Source organism: Poecilia reticulata, chromosome 19 (genome assembly GCF_904066995.2).
Source record: "Poecilia reticulata chromosome 19, P_reticulata-male-v2, whole genome shotgun sequence".
NCBI classification, from domain to species: Eukaryota; Metazoa; Chordata; class Actinopteri; order Cyprinodontiformes; family Poeciliidae; genus Poecilia; species Poecilia reticulata.
In genome coordinates this window covers 24374326-24395174 of record NC_088848.1, presented here as the reverse complement: position 1 = coordinate 24395174, position 20849 = coordinate 24374326, and the positions used below count along the sequence as shown (strand labels likewise).

General features: G+C 37.3%; 2 protein-coding genes and 1 long non-coding RNA gene across 14 annotated transcripts in view; 1 reads left to right on the top strand and 2 right to left on the bottom strand.

Annotated features, from left to right (window-relative positions):
* LOC103460809 (uncharacterized) overlaps nucleotides 1–20849 on the bottom strand; it is a 61334-nt gene that overhangs the window by 21056 nt on the left and 19429 nt on the right. The window contains exon 1 of one of the 10 annotated variants that reach the window (XR_014084997.1): nucleotides 5077–6236. The exons of the other annotated variants lie outside the window; for them this stretch is intronic. This is a non-coding gene — a long non-coding RNA (uncharacterized LOC103460809). Of the gene's footprint in view, nucleotides 1–5076; nucleotides 6237–20849 lie in introns of those variants that run through there. 10 annotated transcript variants of the gene reach the window in all.
* LOC103460807 (uncharacterized) lies at nucleotides 7983–15314 on the top strand. Of its 3 annotated transcripts, none has more exons than XM_081600369.1 (15): nucleotides 7983–8459; nucleotides 9783–9886; nucleotides 9989–10030; nucleotides 10308–10398; nucleotides 10745–10820; nucleotides 11298–11603; nucleotides 11697–11775; nucleotides 12524–12609; nucleotides 12845–13048; nucleotides 13119–13205; nucleotides 13310–13561; nucleotides 13671–13799; nucleotides 13955–14095; nucleotides 14198–14312; nucleotides 14888–15314. In XM_081600369.1, the coding sequence occupies exons 1-9, from the start codon at nucleotides 8436–8438 to the stop codon at nucleotides 12847–12849; spliced, it is 813 nt and encodes a 270-aa protein (XP_081456495.1). In that variant the 5' UTR covers nucleotides 7983–8435; the 3' UTR covers nucleotides 12850–13048; nucleotides 13119–13205; nucleotides 13310–13561; nucleotides 13671–13799; nucleotides 13955–14095; nucleotides 14198–14312; nucleotides 14888–15314. The 3 variants fall into 3 exon arrangements, with proteins under 3 accessions (XP_081456495.1, XP_081456496.1, XP_081456494.1); XM_081600370.1 differs by having other exon boundaries at nucleotides 11694–11775; nucleotides 12527–12609; XM_081600368.1 differs by having other exon boundaries at nucleotides 11694–11775.
* LOC103460806 (uncharacterized) lies at nucleotides 14394–20847 on the bottom strand. The gene is made up of 7 exons (XM_008403113.3): nucleotides 19658–20847; nucleotides 18212–18885; nucleotides 17376–17421; nucleotides 17200–17291; nucleotides 16283–16393; nucleotides 15872–16154; nucleotides 14394–15742 (listed from the first exon to the last, which is right to left on the bottom strand). Exons 1-7 carry the CDS (start codon nucleotides 19679–19681, stop codon nucleotides 15530–15532), a joined length of 1443 nt encoding a protein of 480 aa, XP_008401335.1. The 5' UTR covers nucleotides 19682–20847; the 3' UTR covers nucleotides 14394–15529.

The following is a 20849-nucleotide window of genomic DNA, read 5'->3' as shown; positions in this document are numbered from 1 at the left end:
CATTATTGCTATTATTTTTATTGGGGATCGGAGTTAAAATGATTACATAAATTAATAAAAACGAAAAAATTTGAGATTTTGTGTCTCACAGAATCAGTAATCTTTCTCTATGAAACACACACACAGGACTGTTTATGGCTGACTCAAAAACCCTTTTTAAATCCCCCTCACAGGCATAAATATCGCCCTATTGGTCTGAAAGTTGGTCATAACATAGATACACATGCCTGCTCATGTACAATGTTTACAAAAATTTGCTAGGGCTTATGTTTTTTGTCAGGGTCCTTCAGACTGACGCCTGGTGTCTCCCAAGTATAGAAACTGTGTCTGAAGAGGATTTTCCCGCTCTTTGGCTCTCACAGCTGCAGGGGATTAATTACCATAGCAACAGAACAGTGTCTGGAACTGCAGCTCCCCAGGACTGCACTGTAGGGTTTACTGGTATTTACAACTGCTTGTGTTTTCAGCATTATACTACTGATTCAAGACTATAACCATTACACATATGTCCCCCCATGTTAAAATCTGACATAAATAAGAATAAATAGTTGATTAAAAGTCTATGGACAGAAAATAACGTCGCTGCTCCTTTAAGGAACCAGCGGCACAGACGCAGCGCCTGCGATGCTACAGATCACAAACCTGACAGAGAGAGCAGAAGAGGATTCGTAGGAAAAGAGCGGTGATGCTCAGCAAGGCAGTTCATTAGCATTTGTACAAAAGTTAGCATTTCACTGTCTATGACTAGTGCACTAGCACTTTTACCTAAAGTTAGCTTTTACCTAATTTTCTCATTAATTAGACATGTTTAGTATACTGAATAGAGTAGTAAAATTAAAACAACATGGTCGTGTTGCTCCACATGCTACTGCCAGCATTTAAGCTAACATTAGCATATTGGCTAATTTTAGCTTATGCATCAATTCTAACATAATGAATGGTACAACTACAGTTTATTAAACATGCTTCTGCCTCTCCAAAGGTTATTGACTACGTTGCAGCTTTCTTTAGCATTAATGCTAATTTTTAACATCATAGCGCTGCGTCAAAGCCGACGAGCACACTTTGGCATGCCCCTTTAAAATTTCTGCAGGAATTTTCTAGTTTCTTTATTTTTCTTCCATTACCGTTAATGCGGCTCGTACCGCTGCGTGCCCACCCACAAAAGTGGTATCAAATCGTGCGGCTCGATGCCGAGAAGGGAGCTATTATTTTTATTGGGGATCGGAGTTAAAAGGATTACATAAATTAATAAAAACGAAAAAATTTGAGATTTTGTGTCTCACAGAATCAGTAATCTTTCTCTATGAAACACACACACAGGACTGTTTATGGCTGACTCAAAAACCCTTTTTAACTCCCCCTCACAGGCATAAATATCGCCCTATTGGTCTGAAAGTTGGTCATAACAGAGATACACATGCCTGCTCATGTACAATGTTTACAAAAATTTGCTAGGGCTTATGCTTTTTGTCAGGGTCCTTCAGACTGACGCCTGGTGTCTCCCAAGTATACAAACTGTCTGAAGAGGATTTTCCCGCTCTTTGGCTCTCACAGCTGCAGGGGATTAATTACCATAGCAACAGAAGAACACAGTGTCTGGAACTGCAGCTCCCCAGGACTGCACTGTAGGGTTTACTGGTATTTACAACTGCTTGTGTTTTCAGCATTATACTACTGATTCAAGACTATAACCATTACACATATGTCCCCCCATGTTAAAATCTGACATAAATAAGAATAAATAGTTGATTAAAAGTCTATGGACAGAAAATAACGTCGCTGCTCCTTTAAGGAACCAGCGGCACAGACGCAGCGCCTGGGTGATGCTACAGATCACAAACCTGACAGAGAGAGCAGAAGAGGATTTGTAGGAAAAGAGCGGTGATGCTCAGCAAGGCAGTTCATTAGCATTTGTACAAAAGTTAGCATTTCACTGTCTATGACTAGTGCACTAGCACTTTTACCTAAAGTTAGCTTTTACCTAATTTTCTCATTAATTACACATGTTTAGTATACTGAATAGAGTAGTAAAATTAAAACAACATGGTCGTGTTGCTCCACATGCTACTGCCAGCATTTAAGCTAACATTAGCATATTGGCTAATTTTAGCTTATGCATCAATTCTAACATAATGAATGGTACAACTACAGTTTATTAAACATGCTTCTGCCTCTCCAAAGGTTATTGACTACGTTGCAGCTTTCTTTAGCATTAATGCTAATTTTTAACATCATAGCGCTGCGTCAAAGCCGACGGGCACACTTTGGCATGCCCCTTTAAAATTTCTGCAGGAATTTTCTAGTAAATATAATTTATTATTCTTCCGTTACCGTTTATGCGGCTCGTACCGCTGTGTGCCCACCCACAAAAGTGGTATCAAAAAGTGCGGCTCGATGCCGAGAAGTGAGCTATTATTTTTATTGGGGATCGGAGTTACGACTGCGACGTAAAAAGCGAAAAACGAGCGAAATGTCCAACTGCCGAAACGCAGAGTGTAACTGACACCAACTGCCGCTTTTTTAGAGTGAGAAACAGGGTGGAATTTTGACCCAAAAATAATTTTGAAATCGCCAAACTTGTGCTATTGGCATGAAAGTTGGTTGGTAACCGCCCCCCACCAAAGAATTTGCAGGCTACTTTGCACTGACCATTATTTTATTATTAATATTGCTATCACTATTGTAGATGTTTTGATTTTTATGCTTGTTTCTGTATTTATCATCAAAAATTTCCCAGAGAACAAAAAAGTCATGGGAATAGAAATTATTTTCACAGGTGTCTATGAAAAATGCAATGAACATTCAAGTTAAAATCGGTAGGCCTAACAGCAGCCAATCAGAGTGGGAAAAAAATATTCTTATTTTGTGCCATTTTCTAGTTGTTAAATCTTGCACAAAATGACCAGATAAAAGATGTACAGCAATGCCAGTTTAAACTTTGAACTATTTGCAAAACAACTGAGCTCTGCAACATTAAAACATGGATAGAACTGTAACTACATTAATCATAGCTCTTCTTCTCTTCAGTGTTTCTGTCGGTTTCTGGTGGTGCAGCTCTGTGCTGCCTTCAGGAGAATGGGACATCAGAGCATCATCCATAAAACTTCACCCATATGGCATTTATTGAGCAAACCAGAGCTTTCAGTGGAAAAAAGTTCCAGGTCCTTTTAATGCCATACACATATGAGACAGAAACATGGATTATATCTTTAAATAGACCTGTCTATTGATTTATAGATTAATAGTTTTACTGGACAGAAATGACAAAGAACAAATCTGATTCTTAATCAAATCCTAATGAGTCAAATTGAAAGTGTCATGGAGTCACCAGCCTCATGATATTAACACTGACATGTAAAATAATATTGAAGAAATAAATATATCAAATCTAATTAAAAACATAAATAAGTGATCAGTTCTTTACTGTTATGGTCTGTAAGATATATTTATTCTCAGTATTGGATATGGTCTCAACAAACCCATGGCACTTCAACAATATTATTTTACCTTTTAGCTGTCTATCGTCGTATCACCCATGGAGGGATTTCTTGATTTCTTTATTTAAATGGGTTCATTTTTCAGAGGGATACACAGTGAGGGTATCGTGATTTTAGCTACCAGTAGCAGGAGAACGGAGCCGCGCCAAGAAGCTAACAAACACTGAATAGAAGAAGAGCTGACATCGATACAGTTGCAGCAAAGGATGGTTTAATATTACACAATACAGTTTTACCAAGTTGCTCAAAGTCTAAACTGGCGTTGTTGTGCATTTAAGGTGTAAAGTTTACCTTCGACCAAACGCCCCCCAAAGCCATCCCAGCGCCCCCCTTTTGTAAAAATGTCTGCCAGCGCCCCCTGCCGTCCTCTGAACGCCCCCTGGGGGGCGGTACCGCCTACGTTGAGAACCGCTAATCTAGAGGAAGAAATAGGTTGATGAAATTCTAATTTCATTTGTATGGGGTTATAGTCTGAAATTGTAGCTGCGAAGTAAGAACAAGCTTTAATTTGTGAGACAAGTGGGAATGAGGTCAAAAACATATCAATTCTTGAATATGAGTTGTGGATATTAAAATAGAATGAGTAGTCTTTGCTGGTTGGGTTACGCATCTCCCAATTCCCTGAGCCAGAGCCACCGCAGATCTAGATGGTGCAGCGGATTTAGGAGAGGAGCGATCCATGAATGGATTTAGAACCAGGTTATAATCGCCGCCCAATATAGCTTCAACCGCTGCTAGTTTTAGAGTTAAATCTTTAAAAAATTCTAGGTCGTCTAAGTTTGGGCCATATAAAGATACAAGTACTACTCTAATTTTGATAGACTGTGTAATAAATACAAATAATCCAGCTCTGTCCTTTTCCATATAATTTAATCGAAATCTGAGGTTTTTATTGATAAGCAAGGCTACACCTCTGGCTTTAGATAAAAAAGAAGAGTAAAATACTTGTCCAACCCAATCTCTGCGTAACTTTAAATGTTCTATATCTGTGAGATGAGTCTCTTGAATAAAGGCAATATCTGTACCTTGTTTCTTAAAGAATGTTAGAACTTTCTTCCTTTTAATGGGGTTATTAATCCCTCTAACATTCAACGAGATACAGTTTAGTAGTCCTGTCTTATTCATTTTAAATATTGAGAAAATATTCTGACTAAGTGACAACACGAGATGTATAACTTGGAGCAAAAAAGGAGATCTCTGACCCTTGCTAAAAGTTTACAGGTTTCATTAATCACAAATTGAACCTCATGGAGAGAGTGTCCCACAAACCCCAAGAATAAGAAATAAAGAAAACCCACACTTAAACCCTAGAAGACAAACAAAAACAAGAGTTTAGAAACTCTGCTTCTAAACATTTATGGCATCCTCAGCAGAGAACATTTTTTTCTGAAAAAGAATACGATTGCTCCTACAATAAAAATACAAAAAGGAAAAATACTCAAGAGCTATATTAACCCTACTTAACAAAATCTACCTAGCGTACAAGTATTATAATCAAACACGTATGTGCCTCATATGGTTTAGCATTTCAGTGATATCTAGTAATTATGGATTATCTTGTGTAACCTCATTTTACCGTTAACAGTCTTGGTACGTGGTCATCTTGCAAAGGAAATATTCTATCCCTCATCCCGACCAGTGGACAGGAAGGTCTCCACCTTAGATGGGGTTGAAAATAGTTTAAATCCACCTCCATGTCGAATCCTCAGTTTAGCAGGGTAGCGGCTGGCGTATTCAATGTTTTTCTCCCGTAGTTTTTTCTTCACCTCGTTGAAAGCGAGCATTTTGCGTTGGATCTCAATGTTGTAATCCGGGTAAAATGAGACTCGATTATTATCCAACTGCATCGTTCCCTTGCTCCTGGCCAAACGAAGTACTTTGCCTTTGTCCCTGAAGTTCAGGAATTTCACGAGGATAGGTCTGGTCCGCTCCGACGGTCTCCCCAGTTGGTGTGCCCTCTCGATAGTAACTGGGGTTGGGAAGTGTTCCTCCCCAAGAAGCCGCGGGATTAGTCGTTCCACATAACCAACCATGTCGGTACCTTCTGACTTTTCTGGGATATTTATGATTTTGACATTTGACCTCCTGCTCCAGTTTTCCAAATCGTCGGTTTTGTCCATCAGCAGTTACTTCCTTCTCCATTTTTAATATACGTGTTTGTACGTCAGCGTTGACAATGAGAGTTCTATTTTTGTTAGCGACTGTTGGATATTATCCGTTTACTTTTTAATATGCCCAGTGAGCTCTTCTTTCGATTCACGGATAGCCTTCATAAGGGATTTCAATGTTGGTTTATCTTGCTCAGCCGCCATCTTCTCCACGTGAGGACTCTCCTTTGAGTCGACGAAAAACTTCCAAAAACGGCTAGGTTTTAGCACCAATTAGTCCGGTTCGAATAATAAGTATTTGTGCACCGTTTCAGGAATTATTTCAGTATTTGGAGCAATGTAGTCATCAGTATAAACTCATCACTGCTCAGGTCTACCTGGAGCTCACCGACACACGTATGCCTGCAGTGGGTGCATCACGTGTCTCCCTTAGGCTCTAATCTTAATCAGATTTTTATAGTATATACTGGGGTTGCCACCCGTCATGTAAAATGCGAGATCGTATTAAACACTCCTCACTTACGCTTGTTTCACCGCCCGCTAAAGAAGCGACATTACCTGTAGCCACAAGTCCAAAACTTGACAGTTATGCCACACACCCGCTACTCCATCACGTCCTGAGAAGTCAAACTCTTGCTACGATCAAGACATGAAGAGGAAGACGCTGTTTTAGCTAGATAGATAGATATTAACGTTTCATTGGCGAAATGTGATGAGCTATTTATCTCTCTCTTTAGTTTATATATATATATATATATATATATATATATCATTAACTTCACATTTCTCCAATGAATATCAAATGTTATGATTAGAAGGTTAAGTTTCTTATCCTTGGTTTTCCTGTTGTTGTAACTTGGCAGTAGAAAATTGATAACATAGGAATAATAACTTTATATCCCTTTTAACAGGTTACACTTGATTTTGCTGTGGTGCCTGTGGAATCGAAGTGCATGAAGTTTGTGCTCAGGTGGGAAAACCCTGTGGATCACATGGTGGGACTTCTGCTTCAAACTGCTCACTACAGTATACCATTGCCTCTGTCATCCACCAGTTCACTGCAGACTGGCACCTGCCAAGGACCCTACATGGATGTCTTAAGTTGTAAACCCTGAGTACATACTGTTGAAATAAAATTTTTATGTCTTTTGTAAATACATTTTCTCTATCAATGTCTTATATTGTTAACTGTGGTAATTATGTTTGTGTAATGTAGTAACCATGTACAGTGTTTAATATAATTATTAAATAGATGTTTTAAAGAAACAACCACAAACCTTATGTCTTTGGTCCACAATGGCAGCTTTAATTTTAGCATTTCCTCTCCTCCACATATTTTGTTGCCAGATGTGTAAAATTTACAAAAAGAAGCAATTTAAATGTAAAAGTTGCACATACTCAAGATTACTCAAGAGAAGCTATTTAGAATAGTTTTTACAGAACTCTTCACAACATCAATTCATTTATTAATAGATACATATAGATATTAATTACTAAATACACAAAGATTTCATTTCTAACACAGCTGCTTGCAGTAGTGAGTGTTCATCCAAGAAGTGTGACTTGCAGGAGCAGGGAGGCTCTGTACTGGTTTCTCCTTTTAAATCAAGAGGCCCATGATAGTTTGACATTAGGCAGCAGATGTCCCACAGCTGATTGACTAAACCTGCCATGGACAGAGGAACAGGATCATCTCTGATATGGTAGGTTGTTAGGTCGGCTGCTGTTGAGAAAGATGGACAACAAAAGGAGAAATTATGAATCACATCAGAATATGTAAATTATTTGGTAGATAGTGCTTAAATCATATTTAAAATGCTTTTCTAAACAACAGTGTTGGAAGATGTAAGTGATTTTAGTGAAACTTTTAACAACACAGCACTGAAAGGCAGCGATGTACGTGTATGTTTCCTAACTGGCTAAAGTTGCTGCTAACTGGTTTGCTCTCCGATCGGAGGCTGGTTCCTTTAAATACAGTTGGAGAATGGTAAATTGACAATGACTAATAACGGCTAACACTTAAATGCTGTTTTATTAAAGTTGATAAAGTGAATTTCTAAACGTTACAGCACTGACAGAGCGGTGTATATTTTTTCTTAACTGTGGCTAAAGCTGCTGCTAGCTGGTTTACTCTCCGATCTGAGGCTGTTTATTTTATACACAATGGTGGATTGACAATCAGTAATAACAGCTATCTAACACTTAAATGTTGTTATTATTAACCTTACCTTTTATTATATCCTTAAGATAATGAGTATCCGTGAATTTTTCAGTCAGGTTTCCCGAGGCAAAATCACACCGGAAGTAAAGATACACCTCCTCGAGTTATGGCGGCCATTGTCTGACGTCTATGGAAGTAATTATGTGCCATCAGAATTTGAATAAAAAATGCATCTGAAATTTGAATGTTGTATATTTGTTCTTACTTTTTCAATTTAAAAATTAATTCAGAATATATTTTTGACCTAAAAAAAATTTCAGTGTCATTATTTGTACATGTATGCAAATTTCATTTGTTAAAAAAAATTCACATTCCTATTTCAGAGATCAAATTTTCAATATATATATTTTTTCAGTGTTAAAAAAATTCAACATATAAAAAAATTCAACTTTTAAAAATTCAAATGCTATATTTTCAGTGTCCTACAAATTCAACTTGCTCAAATTCGCTGTCTCAAATTCAGCGTCTAAAAATTCGCTGTACAAAAACGGCAAGGTTACTTCAGGTCACAGACATTAGCAATCGTTGTCAGATTTCAACATCCAGCCAATCACATGACCCAAGCGTCATATTGAAGAAATAACGATCACCCTGAGGCCAGCGACCATGGAGGCGAACGGAAACCCAACGGTGAGTCTATGCTTTCATATTTCTGTAGTATATTTTATTTTGCGCATGAACTTTGATACATGATATTAAAGCTTGATTTAAAACACGGGTTTGGGCCGTTGTTAATCTTACGCCATGTAATGCTGGCATATTAGTTCTCGCTACCTGCTAGACCTCCACCCCCTTCTCTTGGCTGTCCCACACCCAATTTCCCCTGTTTTATTTAAAAAAGGAATATCACTTGCGCCAAGTCTAGAATCTTTCAAGAGAACTGATGGGTGGCGACTTTCTAGGTTGGTTGTATGTTGTCTTAGGTGAGACTGAGACAGGCAGTCTTAGTAAAGTCGTAATTTTTCAGGACATGCTACCGCTAATGTAGCAAGCTAATGTCGCTGCCTTGTGATTAAGGAGGGGCTGTGAACTCTTCCGACATTAATTATAATCACCATCCCATTCTGTTCATGTGACTTCATTTATGAATTAATTAATACATTTATGGTCATCTAAAATACCAGTTACCCTCCAAACTGTATATTTATGGGAGCCCGTGTATAGTAATAATACTACTACTAAGAATAATAATAATAATAATAATAGTAATGATAAATACATATCTGTCATATATATATATATATATATATATATATATATATATATATATATATATATATATATATATATGTATACATAAAATAAAAACAAGGCAAGACCCATCAGATATCAGAACTTGCAGAGGTTTGAATTGGTGCCATTTATAGTAAACAAATGTGGGTATTTTGTATAAAAGTTTGAAAACTCTAGCTCAAAGATTCTGTGAGTTAAAGGTGCTGGAGCAAAAAGTGTTACAACCATACCCCCTACTTGTGTTTGATATAGTTTCAACAGTATTAATGGGACAAGAGCACTGTAGGATTACAATTCTTTTCGTAAAATACAGAATCGCCCCGTATTTGACAGTTCAATATTGCGTCCCGTATTAAACCGGCACGCAGTTTGTTCCGTATTTCTGTCCGATAGGAACGCCTATCACACAAATATAAACATTTAGTGTATGAAAGTAAAACAAAGGACAAGTTGAGATAAGCTAAATTGTGGCACGAACATTGTCATGTCTATGTTCGGTAGCTACTAAGGACCCCAGGTCGCTGTGGACTGATGCTGTTGTCACGGTTGCTTAGAGACCGACATAGCAGTTGTGGTCCTTATTTTAATTTCTGAAAGGTGGCAACCCTACAGCACACAGTTTTCCCGAGTAAAAGTGATCATTTTCATACATTGTCTTTTTTTTTTTTTAAGTGATCCTTTTTCAACTGCTACTTTGTCATTTTTATTTTGTGACTCCAGGCTAGTCAGGATGCTATTATTCAATCGGCAAGGCATTTACTACATTTGTTGACTGAAAGACCACGAAGGGGAGGGAGAGGAGAGCTCACCAATCAGAATGCCAGGTTTAATGATAAACTGTTTCCCTAATGCCAAATTAATATGTATATTTTCAATACGTTGATCATAGCAGGCTGCTAATAAATTCTGTTATCAAACCTTTGTAGGGTACCTCAAACTCAACCCTCGGTCCAGATGGAAATGAGCAGGTAAATGGCAACTTTCTGTATTGTAAATTCAGTTTTGAAGTATTTATTATAAATACCTTTATTTGTTTTCCAATATTCCACTTCTATATCTTTATATGGAATCAAATATGTATTACCTTTAGTTGATCCAACTAATCATAACAATATAAATCTCAGAAAGATATATTTTTTTCTAATTGGCTCTTTCAATCAAAATTGGCTTACTATTGAAGTGAAAAAAAATTCTTGAACTGACTGTTTAGTGTAATTTATTTATCTTCAAATTTCTGTACAACAGATCTTTTCCCGGACTTTTCAACAGGGGAAGAGGAAAACGACGATTTCCTCCAACAAGCCTGGTCCCGGTGAAAAAGATGAAACCTTTAGATGTAATTTTTTATTTATTGCCAAAACATTACGATGTATGTGTGTAAAAATTAGTGGAGACCTGCAATTTCTAAAATACTCAGGCTTATGTTTTGAATGCAGCAACCATTAAATTTACCTCAATAACATTTTTTCTCCATTCTGACTCTATTTGAACCCAAGCAGTTCATCTAGAAGCTTGATTACAATAATGCTGCTCTCTGATTGGCTGTGTCATTTAGCATTTTAGAACATTTCAAGTTGATCTGATGAAGTGGGCTGTCATTGCATGTATTAATATTGTATTAGGAACAATCACTGTATATTTGCATTTGTGATGAGTCTTTATTTGACATATTTATTTTACAGCTGGGTGAGACGCTTAAAGTTCTTTTTCCAAAGCTGGGAACTATTACAGGGGGTTGGCTGCTTTACAAATCTGCAGGTGGGTGACTTGGCTTATATCATGTCAATATTATTATAAGTGTTATTTCCATAATTTTTGTTATTATTTTTTTTCCACTTCTGGTCTCAAAGCAGAAATCAGAGCCCCCTCACCCCTTCCAAAATTCTCTCTGGGTCCCAAATCAATGTAACCCATATCTACAGATCACCTGCATGTTATTGCATATATCCTTAAATTTTGTGTATGGCCACAACGTTGGAGGGCTAAAAGGCTATTCCTATACATGCCATCTATAGCCAGTCCGCTGCAGTCGAATAGCTCGTTAACAAAGACATCCATAATAGAGCAAGTGGGCAGATGACATATTTACTTTACAGAACATGGAACATTGACAAATTAAATAATTGTAATTATAGGAATACCTTTTTCATCAGCAAATGTTATGAATTTGGTTGTCAAGCAAATTGATAGTGTACTTTGATTTGAACCAAAATCATATGGCACAATCTCTTGTAGGTGGATGGGGCAGACGCAATTTGACATTGATTGCTCCTGAAGATGATGGGTATACCGGGACAATGTTGAAGGCTGCGAGTCGCTGCGGGAAAACCCTGTTCATAGTCCCTATTCAGGAACAACTTTGCACGGATCCTCTTGAGCTGAATGACGTGGCATTTGCAAACATGCCAAAGGCCATGTGTCAGAAATGCAGAGAAGATGTTCCCTTGCAGTTTTTGACTGACCACATACAGTCTTGTGTGGAAACAGACTTGCCCTCTGATGTGGCTGGTGTGGATGTTTGTGACCCTGCAACGGACATATGTAAGAAATGTTTAAATGTTTGCATATGATGGAGTGGCATGTTAGATGTCTGCTTTATTAAAACTAACTGTGCCAATTATTTTGTGACAGCAGCAATGCAAGAGTGTCCGGTGTGTGCAGAAACATTTCCTACTGAGGACATTGAAGTTCATGCTTCTTCTTGTGGAGAAATGTATGTATTTGTCATGCCAGTGAATGCTGTGACAGGTATTAGTGTATACTTTTTTTTTCTTTAGGAATGTAGGTAGGGGTATATGTGTTTTTGTGAGTAGAGCATTGTCAGGTTCAGAAACCTAAAACATCTATAAAATACAGACAAGAGAAGGTAGGAGACGGGATTAATTTTTAGCTCACACAGGGAGCAAACGGGGAAGAGTTTCTTAGATACAATTCTCTACTTCTCTAAGTCTCTTCCTGTTTTCTTCCTCATTTTATTTTATTAACAGTCGGGTGTGCCCTAACTACACGTGCTATCAACTGCCTGAGGGATGGGGAAATGTAAAGTCTGAGGCATATTTCAGTTAACACACGTCAAGTCAACCCAAAAAAAAAAAAACATCATATGGGATGGGCCACGTTCATCAGGATACAGGCAGATGATGTCTGGTTGCAGTATCTGTTTTCTGATCCGCTGCTCTCTCTATCAGCCTTCTGCACACAGTGACAGGTTAAACACAAAACATATAATAATGTACTAGCAGGCAGTATATTTGTGATAAAATATAAACAAATAGATCAATCAGGCATGTAATGTTAAACTGGTATGAGTATTCATTCAGGCAAGATGTAAAAAAGAGCTTTATAACTACAGTGACTTTAAAAATGTTGCCCTTTTGAAATATTTAAAAACATACTCTATCAGGAATTATGCAACATAGTATGTTTTTTCCTATCACATAAATCACATTTTTTTCCTTCAGCAGGGAGGGAGCATTGGAGTTAGACCCAGATGTGCCAGGACCATCATCAGGAACTTCTTATTCAGCTGAACCTACAAGTACTGAAGGTAACTTTTGAATATATATATATATATTTGAATTTGATTTTTTATATATATATATATATATATATATATATATATATATATATATATATATATATATATATATATATATATATCCTGGAAGTTGTTGTTTAGGTTTGCTTTATATGTGGTATTTTACATAAAAAACATTGGTGTATGTTGTAGGACAAAATTAATGTATCTAAATGTAACATTTTGTTACTTATGAATTTGCCAGCATAGAAAAGAGTTGGAGATCCACAGAAGGCTGTTGAGCGGTTTGTCAGACAACTCAAGGAAGTAGGCGTTAACCAGAGGACACTTGTTCTCACTCTGGATGCGATGGACACTGATGAGGAGCGGGATATGTCTCTCATTTCTTTTTATAAGCACAAGCGTGAGAAAATTCAGTGGGCAGCTCCTTTTCATTGTCGCATTCAAGGTATTACTTCATATCAGCTTAGCAGTACTTGAAAACAGCTCTTTCATCTTACCAGGCTCTTTTATTATAGGCGATGCTGCAGTTGGTAGAGGCGTGACAAGACATATCATCTCGTCTGCCATTGCCAAGCTGAAACAAGGATTTAAAATGAACTTCGGTATGTGCTACACAGAGTTCTGTATTAATTAGTAAAGCTATGCATTTGTGGTGTTATCTTGCGTGGTACATTTAACAGTAGACATCTTTTTTTGAATTTTTTAGGAAATGACTACAATGTTTGAAGGGGAAACTGATCACCTTGTACCAACTACTTCAGCAGTGCTTGCTGAGAGCGAGCTGTTTGTCATGGCTGGTCGGCTGATTGGCCACTCTTTAATTAATGGAGGTCCAACCTTGTCGGGCATCAGCTTGGCAGTAGTGCATGCCTTGACAAGTGGTTCAAAGGAGTTGGCGACAACATACCTTTCCCTAGAGGACTGCCCCGATATTGACCACAGAGAGATCATTGGTTTCGTAAGTAAACAAAATTAACTTATCACAATTTTTAATATGCATCACAAACATGCAATCCAGATAAATGTGGATGTTTTACTAAATCCTATTATAAATGCTTATTTACCAGCTGCTGAAAGAAGAGATGACTGAGGAAGAGACTTCAAGATTGTCCAGTCTGTGCATGGAGTGGTATTTTCCTGCACCAACCAAGGACACAAACAAACTGCTCCTATTACAGCAGCTCCTCAACCATGCTGTAATACAAATATTAACTTTATTTTTTCATTATTTGTCTCGAAATGAAGAGTTAAATGTGTTATTTAGCTTCAGTAACCAATGTCCTACTCTACTTGAGAAATAAGTATTTTTATTCTGAACTTTGATGCCACTAATAAAGTGTAATATTTACAGGCCATCACTCGACTTAGTGTGCAAATAAAGCACCTGAAAAGGGGACTTAAAGAAACGGGTATCTGGCCATTAATTACATCCAGACCTGATGTTGTGCCACTCCTCTTCCCTAGGGACAGTGAAGTCGAAATCACACCCCAGGTACAATCTGTTTTAACATTCTAAAGATGTATCTGAATATAAGCTTTTACTCTGAAACCTGGTCAGAATATTACAACTTTTACACTATTTCTACAATTACAGATGGTCCTGCAGTCAATCATTTGGCCCCAGGTGAACCAAAGTGATGACAGTGATAATGACTTAGAAGCAGAAACTACACAGGTGACGGGGCTTTTCCGTCAGTTTCTCGAAGAAGGTAAAATGTCTACATGAACATTTGGACAGTGTTTCTTATTTTGAGAATAATAAAAGACATGTGCAATACATACCAGCATAATACAGTACATTTATGTTCTTATTTATTACAACACTGCACAGATAAATTATGTACATTAGCAGTACTCATGTACAGTAATTACTTGCATTTGATGGAAAAAGAATGCAAAGCTCTTGTCATGTTTCCAAACAGTTTTGTATACCAGTCACACAAAGCCTCCGTGGATGTTTAACAGAGTTAAAGTAAAATGAAAAGGTCTGATTTTTACGCTGGACCAAAAGTACGATTCAGTTGTATTTGAGAAGGAATGTAATTCACAAACATCACATCATTATTATATAGATGCCACAAGCATGGTGTTTTTCAGGTTGATCAGTGAACATGGCAAAAGGTATTCAAATGATTATGATTTTTGAAGGATATCACATTCATATGGATTAGTTGCTTAGATAGAAAACACATTCGCATAAATTCATATCTCAAAGTCAGCTTTATGAATGATTCAATTCTACTGGAAATTCAAAGTATCTAATAAAAATGTATACTTTTCTCAGCATCTTCAGACAATCTGCACCAGCTTATGAAATTTTGGGTTGGCTGGGAGGTTCCATGCCAGGAGCTGAAGCTTGAAGTTGTGCAGTCGACTGGACCAAACCACATGCCCACTTCATCTACCTGCAGTGAACGTTTGCGCCTTCCAAGCCACTACACTACCTACCAGGCTCTGTATGCCGACATGATGTTATGTCTTAAGTCGGTTGAGACTGGCTTTGGTCTTGTTTAGAAATGTTAGAGTTCTTATGTTCAAGAAATTACTTATTTCAAATTTACATATGTTCAGAGTTTGAGTCAGCACTGTTTGTACAGGCAGTTTTAAATATGAAACGTTAATTGTTTTTATGCAATATTTTACGAAATGTACTTCGATGAGTTCATATATGCTTGATGTATTAGAAAATAAATTACATAAGACAAACTTAACTTTCCTATTCTTGTAATACAAGAAAATTAAAAGTCCTACACAAATGTACCTACTAGGTTCATTTTGAGTACAGAAAAACTCACAAATTTAGAAAATTTTAGTTGTCGATCCATAACAGCACTACAATTCACTTTTCCAAAGCACAGATTTCACCTTTGTAGTAACATGATCAGCATTTAGCTACTAATTTGATAACTGCTGAACTTTGAAACTTTCACAGAGTGAAGAACTGTTCACAAAACAGAACGGCAGCAATATAAATGTCACAACCAAAAGACAGTGATGTGCCTTTTGGGTTGACTGCATTTCTTAAGGCTGCCATTTGTTCGTCAGTCAGTTGCACATTCAAATTTGGAACTGTGACGTTTGACTGTTCCTGAAGAGGAAGCCCGCTGTCCTCCCATTCAATTTCAGGAATTTGTACACCCTGGAAAACACAAAGAAGGGATCAAGAGAACTCAAAATTTACTTAGATTTTGTAGATTGATTGCTATGTTACAAATTCAGTGACTCATGGTATACATGGTACGCATTATATTATCCAATTAAAATGTACCTCTGTCAAGGCACTGTGTGGTTCAGGAATTGGATGGTGTGTTCGACCAAGAACCCAGAGCTGGTTAGGAGTCATGTTGCTTTCCGTTCGAAGTGGATGATTGTCCCAGCCACTGCGGAAAGTATGAAGATCTTCCTGCAGACGTGGCAGGAAGACATAATGGCAGCAGAAGAGGTGTGTTTCATTTGAAATGTTGAGGTATCCCTCTTCTTCAAGGTGGTGTAGCACATCGTAATAGATGGACGTTACAGCTGTCCACAGATCTCTCCAGAGTCTCTCAATCCTTCAATTATGGAGTAATAAAAGGTTAAAAACTGCCCTTCAAATCTTGTCATATGAAGAACAAACCAAGCTATTATTACTATAGACATTGAAAAGCGTCACATATTGAAACTTGTCATTTGTACAAACCTTTGATTGTGCACACTCTTTCCAGATATGAAACTGCTTCTTCCTGTTCCACGAATCATAAACATAAGTCGTGCCACGTCCACATTTTCCACCCCTTGATCAGCACGTACCCTAAAATAAGTGTGTTAATGTAATCAAAATTTTCCTATAATTACAACATTAATGACAAATTTTAGCATAGCTCAAACACTCTTTGTAACAAAAGATACATTTGGAGTTACAAAGTAGTGGGGATTAAAAAGATTTTAATTGTACTAGAGTCTTTATTAGATGAACATCTTATTAAATTCATGGAGTATATTCCACAGATCACAAACATAATGGATGAAAGCTGTTGCCCTTTGGTTCTAACTCTGATTACAGAGTTCTTGTAGATTCAGAAATGTATTTTTGCCCTATGAATTTTAGAGATTTATAATAAAACAGCAATATTTCAAAACTTGTTCTAGAACAGAAAGCAAGCAAATGTAATAATCTAAAACATGGCATTATATGACCAACAAAGGTGTAAGAATCAAGTGCAGCTACTTGGACTTTCACTGAAAAATTTTTTAAATCCTCCTGTGTATCTGGAATATGTTTGAGCGCAAATGTCTTAGGCCACTTGACAAGACAAAACTAACTTACAAGTAACTTTTCAGCAAGCTCCTTTTAAGTTTATAAGTTCTTAATATTGAAGAAAAAGTAATACTTATAAGCTGTATAATCTGACAGTGGAACTAGATATCACTCAAAAATGTTAAGTTATAATATTGGAAAATGTCTTGTTCTACAATAAGGTTTTACTTTTTCATCATTACTCAAAAACTAATGATATATAAAACAAACGTATATGTTTTGGAGAAAAGTTAGTTGATGCTGACTTTTAATCTTTCTTCCTTGGCTCAAAAGGAGTAAGATGGACTGTAAACCTTTACCTGAGTGGGAAGCCAAACTCCTCCACTGAATTCTGAAAGAAAGCCAGTGTAGTAGATGCCAGGTTGTTTTGAGCTGTACCAAGATACATTATCTGTAGAGCACAGCAAACATGTAACATTAAATGTCATAGCTTATAAAATTAAGCATTTATATGCATTTATAAAAGATACAGCACCTTTCGAGAAAAACCATCAATGCCACCAAAGATAACAATGTTGTACCTAAAAAAACAAAAGAAAATATTTCATCATTATCATTAATATCATTAAATATTGTCACCAAAAGGCTTGCTTCTCTTTGATCACACATATTTGTAAGAAGGGACAGAGCAATCCGGACTTCCTGAGGAAGCTAAGTTCCTTCAAGGTCTGTTGTTGAGCACATCATCTCTTCTGCCGTCATCTGTTTGGTATCAGCATCAGAACCAGAGACCTAAAAAGGCTCAACAGCCTGACAAAGAAGGCTGGTTCTTTTCTGGTTCTGTTCAGGGGGTGAATGTGGAATCTCTGTAGATGCTTACGCAAAAAAGGATTCTTCATAAAAAAATGCTGGACAACCCTGTCCCTGAGAACATCTTCATGAGACTGTCTTGACAAAACAGTATTTTCAGTCAAAGGCTATTTTAGATTGACTGTTATACAGAACACTACAAGAGATATTTTCTGCCATTTTCTGGCCATCACCATCTGCAATAACTCTTTGAATAACCTAAATTAATGTGTTACAACATTTAATTTCCCTTTGGAAAAAGGGATGCTTTTATTAAAATTTAATTTGAAGCGAGATTTCTGCAGAGGCAGATCAGGTACTGCTTAGGTTTGGCCATGTTGAAGCAGAACATGCAGGACACTGGCCATTGTGGACATAGTTTATACACTATTGTTTAAAAGACTGAAAAAAGCTGCGTTTTAATTCCAAAAGATATGTTGCATGCTGTGAAAGAAAAAAAATGCTACATGAGTTGAACATGCTTAACAAGCATACTTCAAAGTTAGAAGATAAATAATTTACCGTATTAATTTGTGGTTGGTATCAATGTGCATCAAAGACTGAGGGCCAGGAACTGAGTACGTACGTCGAGCTATGCATCGTAGCTGGACCATACGTGATGCCATTCCAATGGTGTCTACGCAATGCATGGATGCTCTGACTCTATGATACTGCACCCTCAGTCCCCTGGCTTGCAGAAGGGCCTTTACCATTCTGTACCCAGAGTGAGGCTGCCTGGATTTAATGTCTCTCACACATTGGTCTAAGTCCTCATCTGACATGGTGGTGTATGATGCCCTCACTGAAAGACCAGACTCTTCCATCCGTCGATACACAGTCCGTCTGGATATACCCAAGAGTTTGGCAATGCATGGGACAGGGAGATGGAGTTCCAAAAGACTGCAAAGGTAGTCTGAGGATATGACCATCCGTTGTCGCCCAGCTGGTCCTTGCTCAAAATGCACAACAGCTGTTTGTTGTTCTTCACTTAGTTTTTCTATATTAATTAGTGTGTGCAAATGAGCCAGCGCATCCAAAATATTTGGGGGTACATCTACCTGACAAGATAAGGCATTTAAAAAAACAAGTTCTTGAGTGCAGATAAAGTCTAGGAAATCCAGATCCAGGGGCATTCGTTCAAGAACATGCTCCAAACGATCACGGAGTCTATAAAAGATATTATCCAGCAAAAGTTCCTTGAAAAGAGAAAAAAGAAAAAAAATGTAAAAAACATCGTCAGTAAAGTAAAAAAAAAAGTATTTTGAAATCAGTAGGTCGGTATTGAGAAATCACAAATTATTTAATCTAAAATAAGTTAACAGCTGTACTTGCAAGCATATATTTTCTTAAAATTAGTTAAAATCAAATGAAAAAACAAAGGAGGTTGTTTATAATGTTGCTAGGTAACAACGACGTTTTGTACCGCAAAGTAAAAAGAATGATAATTAATATATATCAGAGAAGCAGTAGTTTGGATGACGCTCTAATGACCATAAATGTATTAATTAATTCATAAATGAAGTCACATGAACAGAATGGGATGGTGATTATAATTAATGTCGGAAGAGTTCACAGCCCCTCCTTAATCACAAGGCAGCGACATTAGCTTGCTACATTAGCGGTAGCATGTCCTGAAAAATTACGACTTTACTAAGACTGCCTGTCTCAGTCTAACCTAAGACAACATACAACCAACCTAGAAAGTCGCCACCCATCAGTTCTCTTGAAAGATTCTAGACTTGGCGCAAGTGATATTCCTTTTTTAAATAAAACAGGGGAAATTGGGTGTGGGACAGCCAAGAGAAGGGGGTGGAGGTCTAGCAGGTAGCGAGAACTAATATGCCAGCATTACATGGCGTAAGATTAACAACGGCCCAAACCCGTGTTTTAAATCAAGCTTTAATATCATGTATCAAAGTTCATGCGCAAAATAAAATATACTACAGAAATATGAAAGCATAGACTCACCGTTGGGTTTCCGTTCGCCTCCATGGTCGCTGGCCTCAGGGTGATCGTTATTTCTTCAATATGACGCTTGGGTCATGTGATTGGCTGGATGTTGAAATCTGACAACGATTGCTAATGTCTGTGACCTGAAGTAACCTTGCCGTTTTTGTACAGCGAATTTTTAGACGCTGAATTTGAGACAGCGAATTTGAGCAAGTTGAATTTGTAGGACACTGAAAATATAGCATTTGAATTTTTAAAAGTTGAATTTTTTTATATGTTGAATTTTTTTAACACTGAAAAAATATATATATTGAAAATTTGATCTCTGAAATAGGAATGTGAATTTCTTTTAACAAATGAAATTTGCATACATGTACAAATAATGACACTGAAATTTTTTTTTAGGTCAAAAATATATTCTGAATTAATTTTTAAATTGAAAAAGTAAGAACAAATATACAACATTCAAATTTCAGATGCATTTTTTATTCAAATTCTGATGGCACATAATTACTTCCATAGACGTCACTGTGAAAAGGGTCTATTATAGCGGTTCTCAACGTGGGCGGTACCGCCCTCCAGGGGGCGCTGGAGGACATTTTTACAAAAGGGGGGCTCTGGGATGCCTTTGGGGGGCGTTTGGTCGAAGGTAAAGTTTACACCTTAAATGAACAACAATGCCAGTTTAGACTTTGAGCAACTTGGTAAAACTGTATTGTGTAACATTAAAACATGCTTGGCTGCAACTGTATCGATGGCAGCTCTTCTTCTATTCAGTGTTTGTTAGCTTCATGGCGCAGCTCCGCATCAGTTCAGCGTTACAGCGGCTGATGACGTTGCTGTGATTCACTTTGTCTGGTATTTATGTAGGCTACATATGTTTTGGCAGTTCTGTGATCATGTCAAAGCAGCAATTTATTTCCGTTTGAAAGCTGCCCGCTTCCATGGAAGGACAACAGAAAATCGCCCTTATAAACATGTAATTTCTAAAATCACAATGCCCTGACTTTGTATCCCTCTGAAAAATGAACCCATTTAAATAAAGAAATCCCTCCATGGGTGATACCACGATAGAGAGCGTTCATTTATAGCGTTAACACCGGTGGTCCGACATGAAACGGGTTTGATGGAACAACAGTACCACAGCACTTTTAAATTTCAATAATCAGAATACCGAAATTGTTTCCATTGTTTTAAAAGGAAACAATGT